The sequence below is a fragment of the Salminus brasiliensis genome, chromosome 2 (genome assembly GCF_030463535.1).
Source record: "Salminus brasiliensis chromosome 2, fSalBra1.hap2, whole genome shotgun sequence".
Lineage (NCBI taxonomy): Eukaryota > Metazoa > Chordata > Actinopteri > Characiformes > Bryconidae > Salminus > Salminus brasiliensis.
In genome coordinates, this window is record NC_132879.1 from 50,118,027 (window position 1) to 50,138,723 (window position 20,697).

The 20,697-nt window shown below is 38.0% G+C and overlaps 1 protein-coding gene across 1 annotated transcript in view; it reads right to left on the reverse strand.

The window, feature by feature from the left end:
• The window catches only part of LOC140549728 (uncharacterized), a 145,795-nt gene that overhangs the window by 118,852 nt on the left and 6,246 nt on the right, over positions 1-20,697 (reverse strand). Inside the window, 16 exon segments of the mRNA XM_072673473.1 lie at positions 8,353-8,415; positions 8,936-8,998; positions 9,935-10,024; positions 10,154-10,318; positions 10,406-10,459; positions 10,977-11,285; positions 11,699-12,004; positions 12,919-13,226; positions 13,368-13,389; positions 13,507-13,830; positions 14,013-14,327; positions 14,558-14,865; positions 18,284-18,590; positions 19,050-19,358; positions 19,596-19,898; positions 20,282-20,590. Coding sequence (XP_072529574.1) covers positions 8,353-8,415; positions 8,936-8,998; positions 9,935-10,024; positions 10,154-10,318; positions 10,406-10,459; positions 10,977-11,285; positions 11,699-12,004; positions 12,919-13,226; positions 13,368-13,389; positions 13,507-13,830; positions 14,013-14,327; positions 14,558-14,865; positions 18,284-18,590; positions 19,050-19,358; positions 19,596-19,898; positions 20,282-20,590 — 3,555 coding nt within the window.

A 20,697-nucleotide genomic window follows, 5' to 3' on the forward strand; every position in this document is an offset into this window, starting at 1 on the left:
CTATCACATGTACAAATATCATAAAAATTCCAGTTTTAATGAACACTGATCAACAATTGAAGTACTTATTCTTTTATTCTTTTAACACCTACTAGAGGCTGACTGAACCCAAATCTAGCATTTTGTGTTTTTATGAACATGATATGTCAAGTCTATTACCTGATGGCCCAAATCAGACAGTGCTGAGTTCGTCAGCTCAGTGAGGCCTAATGCACTGATTGGGGTCTTTTTCCCAGAGAGAGAATAAATAGTCAAGTCAGAGCTTAATCCAATGTTTGTATCTATATAAAATGTTGAGCACAAGTTTCGAAGGATGATATGCCAATGTGTCCGCGCTGATCAACACAACTCCACCTCCCTCTCTAGAGGAGTGTGTGTGTGTGTGTGTCTGTGTGTTCCACTGGCAGCAGTGTGGTAGGAAACCCACCAACATACAGGAGACAGGAAACACTCCACTGTAATACAGCTTTAATGTTGCACCTGCAGAGAGCTGATCCATCCACTGATATCCACACACACACACACACACACACACACACACACACACACTTACAGCTTTGGTGTTTACTTGCAGTGTAAATGTGCAAACAGTTTCTTTATAGTAATATCTCATAAGGCTGCAGGGCTGTAGCCCGGGATGTAACATTTCTCCTGACTGTTCTGTGATTCTGTTCTTGCTTTTTGTTCTTGTCTCCCCTTTAGGCTCCTTCCATGTCCTCAGTCTGTAGCTTCTCTCTTTTGTGTATTTGTTGTGGTCACTCTGGACTGGACACTTTAGCCTGTTGAGCAGGCCAGCTTACTGTGACAAAGAACTGTTGCTGTTGTTTTATATATTGTATCTTATGTTGAACAGTACACATTATAGCCATGACAAGAAGACTATTCCTCCATCAGAGGCTTATTCTGTCAGGTAAACTTTGTAGTTTGAAATTGCATTTCGTTTTGCTCTCTAGACATTCAACTTTGTTTAGAAACAGAATTCAGACTCAGTAATACTCTCAAGTCATTACTTTATTTTTCAGAAAATTAAACATTTAGTTTCCTAAAGAAAGATGCAGGTAAGGTGTACTCCATAGGGTAATGTGTTAGATGATGTTTATGACATATTCATTTTACACAACCAGGATGAATTTAGTATATTTAGTATTTTAGTAATGTATCTGCTTTAAGAAAAAAATAAAGAAAGTGGTTTAGAGTGTGATGAGGTAAAAATTAAAATTCATTCTAAACACAAAGTTGTAAATTAAAATATGGTGAAAAAAATGTAATAACATCCTCGAGTTTCAACATGCTTAAACAGAGTAATTGACCTGGTCTCTGTCCGATGCCTTGCTCTCAGTCACTTCTATCACATTATATTTAAGTCTGAAAGTAGAAGAGCAGAAGTAAGTATGGCTCAGTATTTCAACATGATCAAAAAATATATGACATCATATCTGATATTGCATGTAACAATACCCAAAATGTACATCATCAAAGTCATTACATTACAATTCCCTGTGTAACCTTGTGTAAGCATTCACACTGGTTTGTGAGCAAGGCTGCACATAAACTTTCTGTGCTGTTTTAAATGGAGAAACACTTTCCTTTCATCATTTCAAGATGGAAATTTCTAAGGATTATTTATCATCCCGCAAGATGATATATCATATTATGTCAATGAGTCAATGATTCTTTTTCCTAAGATTGTATAAAATATGTCAAATATGGCAAATATTTGATCTTGTGTAATGTAATGTAAAATCATGCTTAAAACCTGGATATGGTGTAATTGTACAGGTAGTGTCTCTATTTGAGCTGCAGAATGATGGTCTTCTAAACACTAGTCATTAACTTCTGAGTTGAGTCTCTCCACTCTGACATCACCCAGACCATAATCTCATCAGAAGAAAGGACAATGACACAAATGTCTGGACTAAAGTGTACAAGGTCAGCATTCCCATGAGTCCCAGGACAATTCATTAATAGTTATGAATTAATTAATTCATTAATAATTACCTCTTTGTTGTGAACACAAGGCCAATGTAAAAGTCTTTTTCACAGAAGTTCCTCTGGTAGGAAAAGTATTTTTCTTTTTTTTTTGTAACCACTTACAAGTTTAACCACTTCAGAAACAATTGTAGGATAGGACTAAAGTACCAATGTTAAAATATTTAAAATAAAATAATATTAACAATAATAATAATAATCATTAAGAATAATAATTAAGCCTTCACCTGTGTACAATGATTTCTATTCCCATGTGTTTCTGGACTTGATTTTGGTGTACGTAGCCGTCTGTGTTCTCCTGCTGTGTTTTGTGTTTTTCCAGTAAAGTTTGTATTTGTTGGATATCCTGCCTCAACACTTCCTCTTTGTGTAGAAATGTCTACAGTGCTGCCAAACCATATGTAACTAATCTAACCAGGTACATTTGTAGGTGTACAGAAACTCAGTAAGCTTTAGACATACCTGCATTTTCTATGTCCTGTTGTGAAGTTCTCTCCAGCAAACAAGGCATCATCGTAGATCTCCACATTGTTCTCTGTTAGACGATAAACACAATGCCAAACTCAAAGTCATCATTGTTGACCTTCAACAATTATCTAGTACATTATTATCTAGTACATTATGAATTAACACTTATAATTGTTTATCACTGTTTTTAAAGAGAGAGAGAGAGAGAGAGAGAGGGAGAGAGAGAGCTTACTAAGTTACTATCCACCCTCAAAACATATGTGCTATTAGATATAGATTTTGGACACATCCCCTTTTCATGTAACATAGAAAAGAACTGCCAATAGAATAGGATTCTCCTGAGCAGATTAACGTGAGTCTATTGGCACCATGCATAATGCTGGATTTTGGCTAAAAGGGTATAAAGCCCCCCAACATTGAGCTTGGAGCAGTGGAACTGGGTTTTCTGGGCTGATGGTGCTAAATCCAATAGTTGGGGTGTTGGGGAAAAGATGGGGTGGCGATCATCCAACATCATGACGTTACTAATATATTTGTCACAGCAATGATCCAGTGTCTAGAAGCCTTTCCTGGACAGTAGACACAGTTACTCCAACAAAAGCAGGATAATCTCTCTCTATATATAAAAATATATAAATGAACAAATAAGATTTCTGTGGACCAGTAGGAGAGTAGTTGATGTTAATCAGACTGGAAAGGTTAGTTCAACCTGAGTTCCACAATCAGACAGATTGTCTACAAATGGAATAAATTCAGGACCATTATTAGCATTTTTACAGCTGAACAACAAAGGTCACGCCAAGAGCAGGTCAAGAGGTCCATGAGGTTAATGGTCCATTATTATTCATGAGTCCATCACCACAATGATGTGTATAGCACATAGCTCTTAGTTAGGATTCACTTACAATTAAATTGTAAAATTAATGTAAAGTATTACTGTTTCTTTAAAATACATATACAATATAATGTTATAACAGCCTGTGAAGGAATTTGAAGTTAGAGCATAAATGGTGCCCCCAGTGGCCATTTTAAGTCTTTTCACGTTCAACAGATACAGTCCATACCTGAACACACATATCAAATATCATGGTGATTAAACAAGTCTATACATATTAAATGACTGCTGAAAGCTGGCTGTCAGAGGTGACCATATTTATTAAATATCAAGTCATCATCACAGTTTCATCTTGATAGGATAACTGGTTGCTGAGAAACAGATTTGTGAAGATTATAGCACCACCTAGTGTTGCAGTGGCACAATTATGAATATTACTCAAGGCCCCCAAGAAAGCACACCTTTAAAGTTTCCTAACTATCTGTCAAATATTTCAGTGACAGCTTTGTATGCATGATCTATATGATCCAAGCTCCACTCCTACTTTTAATTGTCACCTGCTATGAATGAGAGTATTGCACATTTAAAAAGACAGGATCAAATTCAAGGCACCAGTTGGAAAAGGTGAAGTAATTCCTTAGACCAAAACGTTTAATTGAAACAGAGGGCGAGATGTATCCCTGTTGGTCATTGGGCAAAGAGAGAGTGTCAACAACAGCACTGTAGTGGATTGGAACATGTTTAGTTTTGTTCATTAAATTATGAATTACTGATTGCCATCAAATGTCTGAGTAAAGACATAATAGAGTGACATGATGACCTTCCTTCTTTAATTATTATTATTGTCACAAAATAAATTGATGTTTTCACGACTTGGAATTGAAAATTCCCTCCAAAATCAATCAAGAGAGCGTCCATAATAACAATAGTCATAACAAAAGTAACAATAGCTGTAATTAGCATCATTAAATTAACCCTGAAATGGAGGAAAAGGAGAGGAATTAAAGGAACCATCAAAATATCCAAGGTACCAACCAATGATCAGGCAGCATGGACCAAAAAAAAACAAAAAAAAAGGACAAGGGAAAAGGACCACAATAATGGATCAGAATAATGTTTCATGGCTTAACCTCTTTTGGGCCAGACTGCTCTCACCTCAGTCTCAGCTGAATAAGATTCATAAAAGACCTCCTCCTTTTTTATAAAGCTCTATTCTACATCACAGAGATATATCAGCAGTCTATCAGAGCAGAGAGAAATCTCACGCTTTTCTCAGCTGCGTCCAAAACTGCTCACAGTTAAGCTCTGATGTTGAGCTCCACTTTTCCTTCTCCACTTCTCCTAAGGAGGGGGTTAGAAACTATACTGAGATCTGCTTTATTTCTCCTCAGACAAAGATAAGAAAAGACATTTTTCCTTTAGGTCTCTAAAGTTACACAGTGCAGTTAGTGTTCTGAGCCTGAAGTAGCAACAATATAGATGCTATTCTTCCTATGATAAGTCAGTGGCGCATCAGCATGACTTTGAAGCTGTTATTCTTTTGTTGACTGTACTTCTGGGAATGTAACCAGCTCAGCACATAATCTCAGCACACATCGTTTTCCCACTAAATTCAGAACAAGGTGTTTTGACCTTGCTGCACCCAAAAGGCTTAAGGTATTTGCCAGCTTCAACCTTAAATGGTGCAGAAATGTATATACTTTATATATATATATATATATATATATATATATATATATATATATATATATATATAACATCTGTCACCTCAAACTGTGGTGGGATGATGTCTATCTAGATTCCACACCTAAGCAGACATTCCACAACCCGTGCAACATGAATAGCCTTCACTGAGCCCCAAGAAAGGCAGAACACTTCATTCCTCCATTTGGCCGCAGTAAGTCTACTGCAGTGTGTGATTACTAGTAAATTTAGACAAAGGAATCTCCTCATATCTTCATCTTAATGGATGGATATAATCTGAAACTCTACAGAGAACACAGAGAAAACAGAGTGCAGACAAAAAGAAGTGAAACACATCATCTTTAACTGGTGTCAAAATTCACACTTTATTATCAGACTTGCTATATATGGTTGAAAGTACTGCGATCTATAACATTTCATATAAGCCAGTTAATACATACTTCAACCCCATCATAGGCAAACACTCTATAGCAAATAGTTTGGACTTTAATTTCATTTATTTTTGATTGATAAACAGCATTTGAGTGACTGTCTTTAGGAAAAAATAAATGTAACTCTGATTAGAGATTTATTGTCAGTAGGAAATTGGTGGAAAGGAAATTGATACATTTATTGTTAGTTTTGATTTAAATATCTTTGGCTGAAATGCAGATTATGTTAAATGTACACTTGAAGTGATTTGCCTTTTTTCAACTATAAAAACCATGAAATCAATGAAATCATCAAAGTAAGGTTGCATCATCAAGTATGGTTACAAAAAAGTAAAAAAGTAAAAAGTATTTAACTTTTGGTTTAGTTTCAAATGTCACAAAAATTTCCTGAGCAGTCCAACTGGTAGAACTCTGGCGATGGTCTATCTCTCCTTCTCAGGCACCTCCACCACCTCTTCCACACCATCATAGTCTGGATGTAACAGAAAAGAAACAGTTAAAAATCTTTATGTTTTAAACATGTAATTTAATGCTGGAAGCCTCAGTTTCTAATCATTGCATTTTCTTTTATTTAACAAATTAAACACATGAATGACATTATTTCCATCACCATCATCATCATCACACTGTAATCATCCATGTATATCATGAGTTACAGTGATGCAAATCCATATTTTACTAACAACACTCTGCAATAAGGTGAGCAAAGAAAAATGTTTGTTTTATCTCTCTCCACCTCAATAAAGCCATTGTATGCTCACCTCCATCACCTGCTACACCTGCTAACTCCTGTCTAGGAGTGAGGACATCATCATATCCCTCAGGAGGGCACACTGCACCGACATATGTAGACAAATGTTTTGATGACAGTGAGCAACAAATATGATTTCATTATTGAATGGATGGTTTTTCACAATGAATTTTCCATTTTAAAAGAGTCAGACCTGGTGTACTGTGTGGGCTCTCTCCAGCAGGAGTTACATCGTCGTAGATCTCCACTTTGTTTTCTGTCAAAATGTAAAAATGAAAGGCAGCCTCAGTGACAAGAGACTTGATTTTTACTAATTACCAATTCCAATTAAGATATTCATTATACCACAAACTGGGTACTTCACACAAAAGAGTTCGGTGGAGATCTCTTTTCCTTGTCTAGCTAAGGTTTATTAACTGGAAAAATTCTATTGTGACAAAATTGCAAAAGACCATGTTTTAGACCATGGCTACTGCAGTAGTAAAGTAGTGAAAAACAGTGACATAAGGCTATATAATGTTACCAGGCTATTATGCAACATGCCCTCTATACACTAATATCGAGATTATTGTAAATAAATTCACATGAACAAGAATGTGATATGTTATGTTCAGAATCACCTTTCCCCAGATGACTGAAAGGATCTAATCTAATCTAAAAAGTTGAACAAGTGGATAATCGGGTAGCCAGTGCCACCCCATCCACCCTCATGGCTTTCCATCAATTGACAGTAATTTCACCAATTAACATGTAATTTAATGCTGGAAGCCTCAGTTTCTAATCATTGCCTTTTCTTTTCTTTAATAAATTCTAATCCTTTTAAACACATGAATGGCATTATGTCCATCATCATCATCATCATTACTCTGTAATCATCCATGTATATCATGAGTTACAGTGATGCAAATCCATATTTTACTAACAACACTCTGCAATAAGGTGAGCAAAGAAAAATGTTTGTTTTATCTCTCTCCACCTCAATAAAGCCATTGTATGCTCACCTCCATCACCTGCTACACCTGCTAACTCCTGTCTAGGAGTGAGGACATCATCATATCCCTCAGGAGGGCACACTGCACCGACATATGTAGACAAATGTTTTGATGACAGTGAGCAACAAATATGATTTCATTATTGAATGGATGGTTTTTCACAATGAATTTTCCATTTTAAAAGAGTCAGACCTGGTGTACTGTGTGGGCTCTCTCCAGCAGGAGTTACATCGTCGTAGATCTCCACTTTGTTTTCTGTCAAAATGTAAAAATGAAAGGCAGCCTCAGTGACAAGAGACTTGATTTTTACTAATTACCAATTCCAATTAAGATATTCATTATACCACAAACTGGGTACTTCACACAAAAGAGTTCGGTGGAGATCTCTTTTCCTTGTCTAGCTAAGGTTTATTAACTGGAAAAATTCTATTGTGACAAAATTGCAAAAGACCATGTTTTAGACCATGGCTACTGCAGTAGTAAAGTAGTGAAAAACAGTGACATAAGGCTATATAATGTTACCAGGCTATTATGCAACATGCCCTCTATACACTAATATCGAGATTATTGTAAATAAATTCACATGAACAAGAATGTGATATGTTATGTTCAGAATCACCTTTCCCCAGATGACTGAAAGGATCTAATCTAATCTAAAAAGTTGAACAAGTGGATAATCGGGTAGCCAGTGCCACCCCATCCACCCTCATGGCTTTCCATCAATTGACAGTAATTTCACCAATTAACATGTAATTTAATGCTGGAAGCCTCAGTTTCTAATCATTGCCTTTTCTTTTCTTTAATAAATTCTAATCCTTTTAAACACATGAATGGCATTATGTCCATCATCATCATCATCATTACTCTGTAATCATCCATGTATATCATGAGTTACAGTGATGCAAATCCATATTTTACTAACAACACTCTGCAATAAGGTGAGCAAAGAAAAATTTTGTTTTATCTCTCTCCACCTCAATAAAACAATTGTATGCTCACCTCCATCACCTGCTACACCTGCTAACTCCTTCCTAGGAGTGAGGACATCATCATAGCCCTCAGGAGGGCACACTGCACCGACATATGTAGACAAATGTTTTGATGACAGTGAGCAACAAATATGATTTCAGTATTGAATGGATGGTTTTTCACAATGAATTTTCCATTTTAAAAGAGTCAGACCTGGTGTACTGTGTGGGCTCTCTCCAGCAGGAGTCACATCGTCGTAGATCTCCACTTTGTTTTCTGTCAAAATGTAGAAATGAAAGGTAGCCTCAGTGACAAGAGACTTGATTTTTACTAATTACCAACTCCAATTTAGATATTCATTATACCACAAACTGGGTACTTGTACCTGTAACTTGTAAGTCACTCTGGAGAAGAGTGTCAGTTAAATGTGTAAAATGTAAATGATCAGTTTATAAAGTCCCTTACTTCTCAGTCCACTGGTGGTGCTCTCATTATAAATTTCAGGCTTTTCTTCATCCACTGTCTTTGCTAGAAGAGAATGAAGAGAATGAGCTTCTCCATTTTCTCTTTCTCAAATAAATGTTGATTCGAAAAGAGGCTTTTGTGAATAATCTCAGATGCCTGACAACAGTAGCAGCTGTGATTCAAATCATGAACGCACATCTAAGATCCTTTCATAAAAATGTTCTTACAGAAGATAAATCAACACAAGCTACTGAGGAATGTGATCCATGTTTAGGGTAAGCCTCCTGTAAAAATACACAGAAGTAATAAAACACATGTTTTGCTGACTTACTTGAGAGGAGCTGCTCTTCCACATTTTCATATCCTGAATTCTGCTCTTCAGAGAGGATGTTTCCTGTTACATTAGAGCAGAACAGTCGTGGAAAACCTTCAGAATTCCAGACAAGTCGCACAGGAAACACAATTCCACTTTGACTAATGACCTAAACTACACATCACAAGATGAACTGAAAATCCACTACAAAAACTACATTTCCCATAATGACACGGTGTCTTGGTTTCAGTTTCTATTATACCAGGCTGTACAGAAACTGTTTTCAATAAAGGTCAGTCAACGAAAAGCCAGTTAAAACACTCAAACTCATGAAAAACATCTTTAAGGTATTTAACAAAAATACTACATCATCCGTGTAGCAATTACAGCCATTTTTTCTCATAGACTTTCCATTTACACAGTCTCAAATGTAACTAAGGAACTGACAGATAAGCAGTATCATGGCCAGGTATGACCTTTTCCCTCGTTATTTGACGGCAGAGGCAAGATTCACTGGTAACACTTAAAAAAGGAAGGTCAGATTGGACTAGAAAAAAAGGTCTGTGACAAAAAAAGAATCAAAAACACGATTCTTTGAACAGATGAAACCAATATTAAATTCTAGTCTAGTCTTAATCTATAATGGTGGATGAAACTGAAATAAGAGACAGAAATCCAAAACTCAGTAAACAGTAAAGAACATGTCCAGATTCTCTCCAGATTACTACACTCTACTACACTCCTGTAATTAACTATTTTATTAAAGGAATTTTTAAGCAGCATTATGAAGAATTGGTCTGGAGAGGCAATGACAGAGATGCTATTCTCCATATTACAGTCAGTGGAGCATCAAAATGATGTAAGATAAAGTAAAATCCTACAGCTGCTTTAAGGCATGTAGTTATTTACAGCCATTTAAACACAATTATTTCTACATGCCAGCTAACATTAGCTCCACTTCCCATATTGTGAGCAACTATGGACAGCCTCCAGTAGAACACTCCACATATTATTTACCCCTTTCAGTATATCTTTTATTGACATGTTTATGGTCAATCTCCTCATAGACTGGCTCAGACAGAGTCTTCTGCCTCCTCTTAGAGAGCACTGTGAGAGAGACAGAGAGAAACATGGAGTCAGTTCAGTAGAAGAGAAGACTGATGACAGACTGAAGGACTGATGATGTTTAGAGAATGTACAGAAAGTGGATTGTAGATGATCTCTGAATCTCCCTACCTCTCCTGAGCACTATGTTCTGGTTAAACAGCACAACCAGAAGCACTAAGGCCAGGGAGAGCAACATTCCCAGAACCAGGAGAGACACTGGATAGGCGTAGGGATAATGTGAGGATGGAATTTGTGAAGGAGAGATTGTCTGCTTCTCAGTCAGATGTGCTGGAAATATACATAAAGAGTAAAAACTCAGTGGAAAATCACAGTGTATTTAGAGATCTGTAGAAAGATCACATAAAGGAATAAAAGGAGTACCAGTGATGACAGTTGTGGTTGTTTCAGATGCAATAGTAGAGGTCACAAATATGTCTGTAAAAAGAGTAAAAGTTAAATGCTCAGGCAAAAGAGAAATAAATTGTTAATAAACCTTACAGCAGCATTTCTGGACAATCAAAAACAATTTAGAAAAGTCACTGAAGTGATGGAAGAATGTGGACTGAGATAAAGAGTAAAATCACAGGAGTTTAAACTAAGGTGAGGTGTTAAGAACTAAGAAGATAGTGAGGAGAGCTGAGAAGATCATAGGGGTTTCTCTCCCATCTGTCACAGACATTCACACCACACGCTGCACCCGTAAGGCCATCAGCATTGTAAAGGACCCCACTCATCCCTCACATGGACTTTTTTTACTGCTGCCATCTGACAGAAGGTACAGGAGCATGCGTGCTGTCACTGCACGGTTCTGCAATAGCTTTGTCTCACAAGCTTAAAGTGAATTAATTCAGTGCAAAGAATATAGGTGTCTTTCCCAAAAGTATCCAATCAGAGAACACTGATGAATATAACACAGAGAAGTTAACACCAGCATAACAAATAATCCTCTGACCTGCACAGCTGACCTCAGCTCTGTGGGAGCAGTCAGTGTGTCTCTTCAGGGAATGAGGACAGTCCCACAGGTGAAGCTCATCCCCTCTACACTTCACTCTGTTCAGCCAGACAGTCCCTTCATCAGCACCAAAGGCAGCACTCCCACCAGCTCTCTGTGCTGGACCACAGCCAAGCTGCTTGCAGACCACCTCAGTATCTTTGATGTCCCACAGATCATCACAGACGGACCCCCACTCAGCATTATGATACACCTCCAGCCTCCCAGAACAGCTTCCCTCTCCTCCCTTCAGCCTGAGAGGCAGGTGATCTAAACACACACACACACACACACACACACACACACACACACACACACAACCATCAACCATTTCAACTCATAAAAAGGGAAGTTTAGATGAGATTGATTTGTCAATACAATTAAGAATGAGTGAGTTATCTGGGTTTATTAACTTCTGATTAATATTTTAATGGTTCAGTAAACAGAATGCCTCCATACTTGAGCGCTGGTTCAGGTATGGAAATAAGGAGAATTTCAGATGGTTTTCCAGTGTGTGCTGTTTATTCTCTCCTGTGAATATGATAAAAATACTGTATTAATATCAAACTGAGCTCAACATCAGGCTTTCAATCTTCAATATTCTTCAATCCTGCAATACTCCTAATGTCTGCTTTCAAAATGAAAATATGTTTGTCCATCTCCAAGAAAGAGAAAGTCCCTACCTGAGCAGGTAATGTGAGCCGCCTCATCAGTATTATCACACTTGTTCTGTCCCCAGGGGGATGATGGACACTGCCACAGAGTGGAGTCATGTTTCCTACATTTCACTTCATCCAGCCAGTTAGGAGCTGATTCCATTCTTGCTTTAGTAGCCTTCTCACTCCCAGTTCTTCCACAGTTCAGCTCTCGACAGATCAGACTTGCTGCTTCTTCATCTATGCCTGTCACACACACATTCCCCCAGGTTCCATTGTAGAACACCTCCAGATTCCCCTCACAGCCCTCAGTGAGTCTGATCTCTTTAAACTCTGGTGGGAGAAAGGTGTTCAATAATTAAGTCTTGCAGGTATTTGGAAACGATCTAAACTATCTAGAACTATTTGGAAGATATCTGAAAACTAGCCACTTAGGTATCATAATTGTTTTACATCTCCTTACCCTAAGCTCAACCTGGCTTGATATACCCTGTATGTCCAAATGTTTGTGGACACTCGTACTAATGAATGAATTCAGCTACTCTAAGTTGCACTCATTGCTGATAAAGATATGCCAAAAGATTTCCTAAAAAGTAGATAAGAAGCAAACAAAATATTAGACTCCGCCATTCATTTATTGAAACAAATGATCCAAAATGATTCAATGATATATTAAAATTGTATCCAATATTTAATTAATAATATCCAAACTTTAAAGTATGTGATCCACTAGGATTAACAGAAGATTTAATCAGAGACAGATGATTTTAATCAATGGGATGACAATCAGGTTTAAGTGGGTGCCCTGTTTTTTATAAAGAAAAGGGATCAATTAAAGTCAGATCTTTACAACACATGGCAAGAACAAAGAAGATTGATGAAGACCTCAGATGAGGTGTTGATGCTCATCAGACTGGAAAAGGTAAGTCAAAAAGGGTCTCCAACAATCCACAGTCAGACTATTATTCAACACCCTTAAGACCTAAGACCATCATTACCATTATTATGGTTAACCAACAAAGGTCACGGCAATCTCACGTTGGCCAATGTTAATGTTCATGGAGATCACTGAACAACAGTGGTGTGTATGTCAGGGTTGCAAAGACAAAGCCGTTGCTCTCCAAATAAAACTGTCTACAGTTTACTAAAGATTGCATTGACAAGCCAGAAGACAATTGGCATAAAAGCAGTACCACACACTTTAACAACTGAACATATTAAAAATAGCAGCAGTCATCAAATGTTACCTGAGCACACGACTCCAACATCGTCCTTGTGTCCACATTCTCCCTCTCCACACAGCTGATATCTGCAGTTCCACAGAGACGTCTCGTTCCCCTCACACTCCACCTCATTCAGCCATATGGGTCCAGTTCCAGCACCAAACCGGGCTGGTACCAGAGCACTGAGGGCCACTCCACACTGCAGCTGTCTGCAGACCACCTCTGCATCCTTAATATCCCACAAGTCATCACTCACTGTCCCCCATGAGCCGCTGTGGAAAACCTCCAGCCTTCCTGCACAGTCTCCTCCAGAACCAACCAGCCTGATGGAGCTACGAGCTACAATTCAGAGAAAATGTACTGAGCATGACTTCTTATAATAATAAAATTATTATCCCCAAAATATTATTCATTTCTATGATGATACACACACATGAAATATTATATATGTATAAAGACACGGTTGTTTGGACAGGTGTACTGTGCCGTTAAAACCTGATCAACACACTTACTTTTGACTGTTCCTCTAATCTGTCACTCTATTCTGTATAGTTGTAATATTGTCTGCTATATTAACAACTAAATTATTCTAAATGATTCCAATATTTTTACCAGAGCAGGAGATGTACAGCTGTTCTCTGGAGCTGCAGTTCACTGCTTGTGCACTGCTGCAGTTCCCCAGATGAGCTTCACTCCCAGAACAGTTGAAACCCGTCACACACATGTAGCTGTGTTCAGAACTGGATGGAGAGGAGCTGGAGATGTTGAGTACAGAGCCACAGCCCAGCTGTCTGCAGACCACAGAGGCCTCAGACTCACTCCAGGAGTCCAGCAGAACTCTCCTCCAGTCCTGCCTGAAGTACACCTCCACCTCCCCCTCACACTCCATCCCTCCAGACAACTGCACTCGCCCCTCATGAAATGCCAGAGAAGAACCTGAAGATACAACAAAAATACTTTAAATTCAGGATTGTACTTGCAGTCATTTGTTTTTGCATTTTCTAAAGAACAATTTTCCAATTCAACCTTTCTTATGATAAAAAAAAGATCATTCATGCACCACTTGCCCATGTCCCAGTAGTAGAGAAAGCATTACCAATACGATTCTTAAAGCTCACCACTGCAGACGACTCCAACATCCTGTTTATGAGAGCATGCAGTTCGACTCCATGATGAAATGGGACATTTTGACAGGTGTGTTTCTTTCCCCTGACAATCAAACTCATCAGCCCAGATCCGGCCACTCCCCTCCCCAAACCAGTCTGATCCCAACAAAGCCACAGCACTCCCACACTTTAGCTGACCACAGAGGACACTGGCAGCTCTCATATCCCAGCTTACATCACACACTGTGCCCCAATCACTGACGTACTGGAGCTCCACTCGACCAGAACAGGAGTCTGAGCCGTTCATCAGTTGAGCCTGAGTGTGACCTGAAACCACAGATTATTAAAAGAGCAGGTAAACAGGAATGCAGGTATTACATTTGAGACAGATTCCCTGGCCAGGAATTAAGCTGTGTGTGGTCCAGGTCTACCTGTACTGCCTATCCAGGAAATTGTCTGTCTTATGTAATGAGATGTAAGTAAGTAATATGAGATGTTATGCTTTACCAGCACACAAGGAGTCAAAACATAAAAACTACAAAACATGTAGTTCTTACCAGCACATATGAGTCCCACATCACTGTCATGAAAGCAGTGGTGATTGAGTGAAGATGATATTGGACAGAGAGTAATGTCATATTCGTTGCCTCTACACTGAAGCTCCTCTGACCACACCTGACCCTCCCCTCTGCCAAAAGCAGCTGCTCCCAGCACCTCCACAGGAAGCCCACAGCCCAGCTCTCGACACACAACCTCTGCATCCTGCTGGTCAAAGTCAGCATCACACACTGTGACCCAGGTCTCTCCATGAAGCACCTCTACTCTTCCAGAGCACTGATGAGGACCATCCACAAGTCTGGACATTCTGTGACCTGTGTGTATTGTAACCTCATTAAAATACAACAATATATATTTGTGCACCTCAGGAACTTATTATATCATAAAAAAGTTTATTCATTATCACAATTTGATTTAAAAGGTAATATTTTAGATTTATTACACACATAATTACATATATTTAAGCTTTTTATTTGTTTATTTATTTTTCTTGGTAAGAATATAATATTTCTTCGGATTTAATAATAAAACAAAAAATGTGTCACTTTAAATGTAAGGAATATAAAACATGACTGTTTAGCTTTTTTAATTATATTCTGAACAAAAATAATTCATGATTTTTTTATTTTAATTTCCTGAAATGATCTAGTACAAGTAATACAATGTTCAGAGGAAGATACATCATTTCCTAAGCTACTTGTAGGTTAACATGCAGTGTTCAATAAAGTGCATATTCTGAATTGATAAGGGGTTGCATATTGTCAGTGATGGATTAACACCCATTAATGCTGCATTCATAATGTAATTCTCCTTTCAGAGGTAGTTTTAATTTTGAGTTGGCCGTATCAACAAAAGAAAAGTCTTGAAAAATGTAACTTTAAATGTAATAAATCTGAAATATGTGATGGTTTTGCATCAAATTACAAATGATTTTTACAATATTAATTTTTTAGGTGAACTGGTATATTGTTAAAAAGAAAAAGAAATGTAATACTGAAATCCACTTTTAAAAAATCATGCTAACAAAACTCTCTCACACTCACTGTCAAACTCTACCCTGAATATGGATCAAGTTTAATATTGAATTGTTAATGTTTAGTTATCTTTAGGGTAATGTTTCCAATAACAGAAAGAGTACACACACAAACACATTGGACTATTTTAAAGGAGTGAATATGACAGATATGTAAATCTGACAAGAGCAGGATCAGTCTAACAGGTTGCTAGTTAGTTTTTATTTACTCATCGGTTTGCAGTGATTTCTACAGGAATTATTTGTAATGAGGAGAACATTAGTGATGGTGGTAGCAAAGTACACAGTAATATTTTGTAAGTAATATTATTAATAGTTTAGGCCTTTTTCACAGACAAGATAAATGATAAATGATTTTTAACAAAGCAGTACAATTATAAGATATATTATACCATTTATAGATGCTCACACCAGTGACTGATCAGCTTATGTCAGCAGTGTGAGGAAATTTCAATCTGCAGGAAATCTTAGTTTTAACTCTTGTACTGGTGCATCCTTCACAGTTTGACCTTTTCACGACTGTTACTTGCTGAAAAACCATTATATAACTCCTATAACACCTGACCACAAACACAAAAGTTAGAAGACATTAAATGATTGGGTTGTGTTGAGAGAGGACCAGATCACATTTAAAAAACATTCAGGTTGTTTGTGAGTTAAACCAGACATCCACTCCAACCTGCTGACACAGACACCTTCTCTTTCAGAGAGCACTGGGTCCAAGCTTAAGTCAATAACAGATATTGGAAGCTAAGAAAAGCTCTGGAAGAAGAAGAGACAAAGCCTCAGCTGACAAAACTGAGCTTTACAACTTTATGCCTCCAAAGCTTTACTTGAGAAATAAGTATTCTATTTTATTTTTCTTGTTTGGGCCCCCTTCTATCGGCTACAAGCTGTGGCGAAAGTAAGCAGGACATGGACATTCAGACACCTCGAAGCCTAGTCTCGACTGAACATTCCACTGAGAGACGGCCTTCATGACCCTCTTTAAAGCTCCAGACCCTGGGGCAAACTAAGGTGGTCAGCTTTACGTGCAAATCCTGAACCCGTGGAACCCGTGGTTCCTACAGTTTAACTTGAACAAAAACGTTATATTCAGATTGTTAAATCTTGCACACCAATCATGTTACTTTTGTTAAACAGCGATTAGTAAGAACAATCTGGTTCTAATAAATACCAGTACTTGTCCACAGGATAAAAACAGTCATTGTCCTTTTTTTGGGATGAGTGTTGTTACGCTAAAGTCATTTCTACCTCCAATGCTGTGAATCTGATATTCTCTCTCTCATCATTACATGTTTATTCAATAAAATTTGATTCATTTTAAACTGACATCTCTTCTGTGAGTGTTTACAAAAAAAGGGTTCCTGGGTGATAGAACTGCCTTCTGAGTTGAGACTAAATTTAATTCGCAACCAAAACACAAATCAAGGAAAGCTTAATTTATAGTGGAGTCTTAATTGATACAACCAGTTATTTTATAGTCTGGGGTGAAAATCACAAACAGTGCCCATTAATTTTGGTCATAACTAATTGAACCATTAGTACTTCTGTAATATAATCAATGACTCGACCATTTAGAAAATAAGAAATAATTCTTAGCTTGCTTTAGAGCTCACAATTTCCACTGCATTGTGATTTGTGAGTTCTTTATTGTGCAGCAATACATGTTGAGAATAACATACAATAGTATATATTTAAATGTTTTTTGTTTGACATGTTTTTGTTAACCAACATAATTAACATAACATGTTTTCTTTACTATATTTTGTTTGTTTTGACGCTACATATGTACTATGATTAAACTGATGTTGTACACAAACTGTTGTGGCACTGCAATTTTCCATCAAGAAGACATGAAGACAGGAGTTGTTTTGAAGAGTTTGTTAGGGGTTACATTGCCTTGTTTCAGAGATTTGTATTTCTTCAAGACTCATTCCTTCTTGGTTGACATTACAAATTAGGGTCACCCTTAATGTACAAATGTATTTGAACTTTTTTTTTTTGTCTAGTTTTTCTAATCTTTTCAGTAACTGATAAAATAGTTTTATATTCATTATTGAAGCTGCATAATAATGACCTAATTACTATTTAATTTACCTGAACCATGGGAATCACATGCTGGATGTTAACTATAAGGAAATTAATGAAACCTCTCAAAACAAAATAACATTCTCAACCACTTCACAACCAAATACAATACAAGTAATACATTGTATATTACAGTAGATTGAAGCTTACCTGAACAGATAACTCCAGCATCCCACATATGACTACAGCTATGTTTACCCCATCCCAGTGATCCACAGTTCTTCAGTGAAGACTCTGATCCACTGCACTGCACGTTACTCATCCAGATTGGTCCAGATCCCGGTGTAGCTGCACCAAAACTAAGTACCTCTCCACAGTTCAGCTTTCTACACACAACTGAAGCCGCCATTTCATTCCAACCGACACCACACACAGTTCCCCACTGTCCTCTGTGAAGAACTTCTACTCTCCCAGCACAGCGACTTCCACCATCCATCAACCTCATACTGTCTGTGTGATAGAAAGAGAGAGAGAGAAAATAAAGAGAGAAAAGAAAGAGAAAGGGGGCAGATGATGAGACTAAATGAGAAATCAACTTTATTAAATATTTCATAAAGTGTGAACATTTTATATTTATTGTAAAAACAAGCAAATCAACAACTTACCAGCACACACCAGTCCCACATCACTGTCATGGGAGCAGTTGTGTTTGAGTGAAGATGATGTTGAACAGAAGTGAATCTGAGATTCGTTGCCTCTACACTGAAGCTCCTCTGACCACACCTGACCCTCCCCTCTGCCAAAAGCAGCTGCTCCCAGCACCTCCACAGGAAGCCCACAGCCCAGCTCTCGACAAACAACCTCTGCATCCTGCTGGTCAAAGCCAGCATCACACACTGTGCCCCAGGCCTTATTGTGAAGCACTTCCACTCTCCCAGAGCAGTAAGAACCACCAACCAGCCTGACTCCTAAATTATTTATCACAAGAAAAAAAAGGTAAATCTAAGGATATGTAATGAGTCCCTGCAGCCAGACCAGTCAAAACTGTTACATTATATTCATCCACAAGTACATTTCCAGAATAACAATACTTTGATGACTCCCTTCCCATGCTAATATACCACCCACTGTAGCAAGCATAGTCAATATAATAAGAGTCTAGTATAATAAAAGTTTATGTTATAAGTGTAATTTTATGCTCCTTATAAGTTATTGATGACAACAGTCACAACCACCACCACCAGCCAAAGTCAAAAGAACCAGAACCAGCCACACTAAGTTTTACACTTGCAAGAGTGTTTTTTGAGAGCCACATGTAAGACTTCATTGTGGATTAATGATATGAGCCTATTCACGTGTTATTGACAATTTGAGTTTAATCCTAATCAATAGAAAATGTGAAATCTTCCTTAAATTGTACAATTTACCTGAGCAGATGACTCCAGCATCTTTAGAATGATCACAGTCATGTTTTCCCCATCCTGCTGATCTACAGTTCTTCAGTGTAGACTCTGATCCACTACAGTCCACATCATCCATCCAGATTGGTCCTGATCCTGATCCAAAGTGAGCTTCACTCAGTACATCTACAGCTTCTCCACAGCCCAGCTCTCTACACACCACTGCAGCATCTCTCAAATTCCAGTAATCACCACACACTGTTCCCCACTGTCCTCTATGAAGAACCTCTACTCTCCCAGCACAGCGACTGCCAACATCTGCCAATCTCACACTGTCTGTACAATAGCAAGCAAGACAGAGAGAGAGATAAATAATAATAATAAAAAATTAGACTTTCAATAACCTTAAAATGATACAAAGTGAAATTGCTTTAGAAAAAAATAAATAACAGAGAGATATGTCAATATAATTATAATTATGAACAGTGAATTTCAAAAAACTAAAAACTACACATATACCCGTAATATATCTATTAGCAAAAATAAGATTAATTATGAAAATGTAACTCCTACCAGCACACACCAGTCCCACATCACTGTCATGGGAGCAGTTGTGTTTGAGTGAAGATGATGTTGGACAGAAGTGAAGCTGAGATTCGTTGCCTCTACACTGAAGCTCCTCTGACCACACCTGACCCTCCCCTCTGCCAAAAGCAGCTGCTCCCAGCACGTCCACAGGAAGCCCACAGCCCAGCTGTCGACACACAACCTCTGCATCCTGCTGGTCAAAGTCAGCTTCAAACACTGTGACCCAGGTCTTTCCATAAAGAACCTCTACTCTTCCGGAGCACAGAGAACCATTAACCAGCCTGACTCCTAGAAGAGATATTATTTAACAATAAGGCTTAATGATGTTTAATATAATGATCTTGAAAATATATTAGACAATGCATGGTTCTTAAATATCTTGGAAAACATTCATAATAAAACATTGGAAAAATACATATATTTACAAATCTGTTGGTATTGGGTTTCTAAAGAAGTTGTACATTCAAGTTAGATTAAATTCATGAAAGTGGGTCAGAATAACAGACTCACAAATTGTGGGTTGAGAGTTCCAGTGTGCAGCAGTTTGGTGACTGCTCTGTTCTAACACACTAATTTAGCTTGGTAATTGTTGAGTCAAATCAGGGTGGGTTTAGCAGAAAAATCACTAAACTGTGCTGGACACCGTATAACCCCTGTTTAAATGAACTTACCTGAGCAGATGACTCCAGCATCTGTTGAGTGATTACAGTTATTTTTACCCCATCCTGCTGATCTACAGTTCTTCAGTGTAGACTCTGATCCACTACAGTCCACATCATCCATCCAGATTGGTCCTGATCCTGATCCAAAGTGAGCTTCACTCAGTGCATCTACAGCCTCTCCACAGCCCAGCTCTCTACACACCACTGCAGCATCTCTCATATCCCACCAATCATCACACACTGTTCCCCACTGTCCTCTATGGAGAACCTCCACTCTTCCAGCACAGCGACTGCCACCATCCACCAACCTCACACTGCCTGTAAGAGGGGGGGAGATGCATGTACAGAGGATTGCAAAAAACTGGACATCCGTCTACAGGTTGAGATAGCAATGACGTCTGACTGTTGACGTCTGCCTAGGTTGT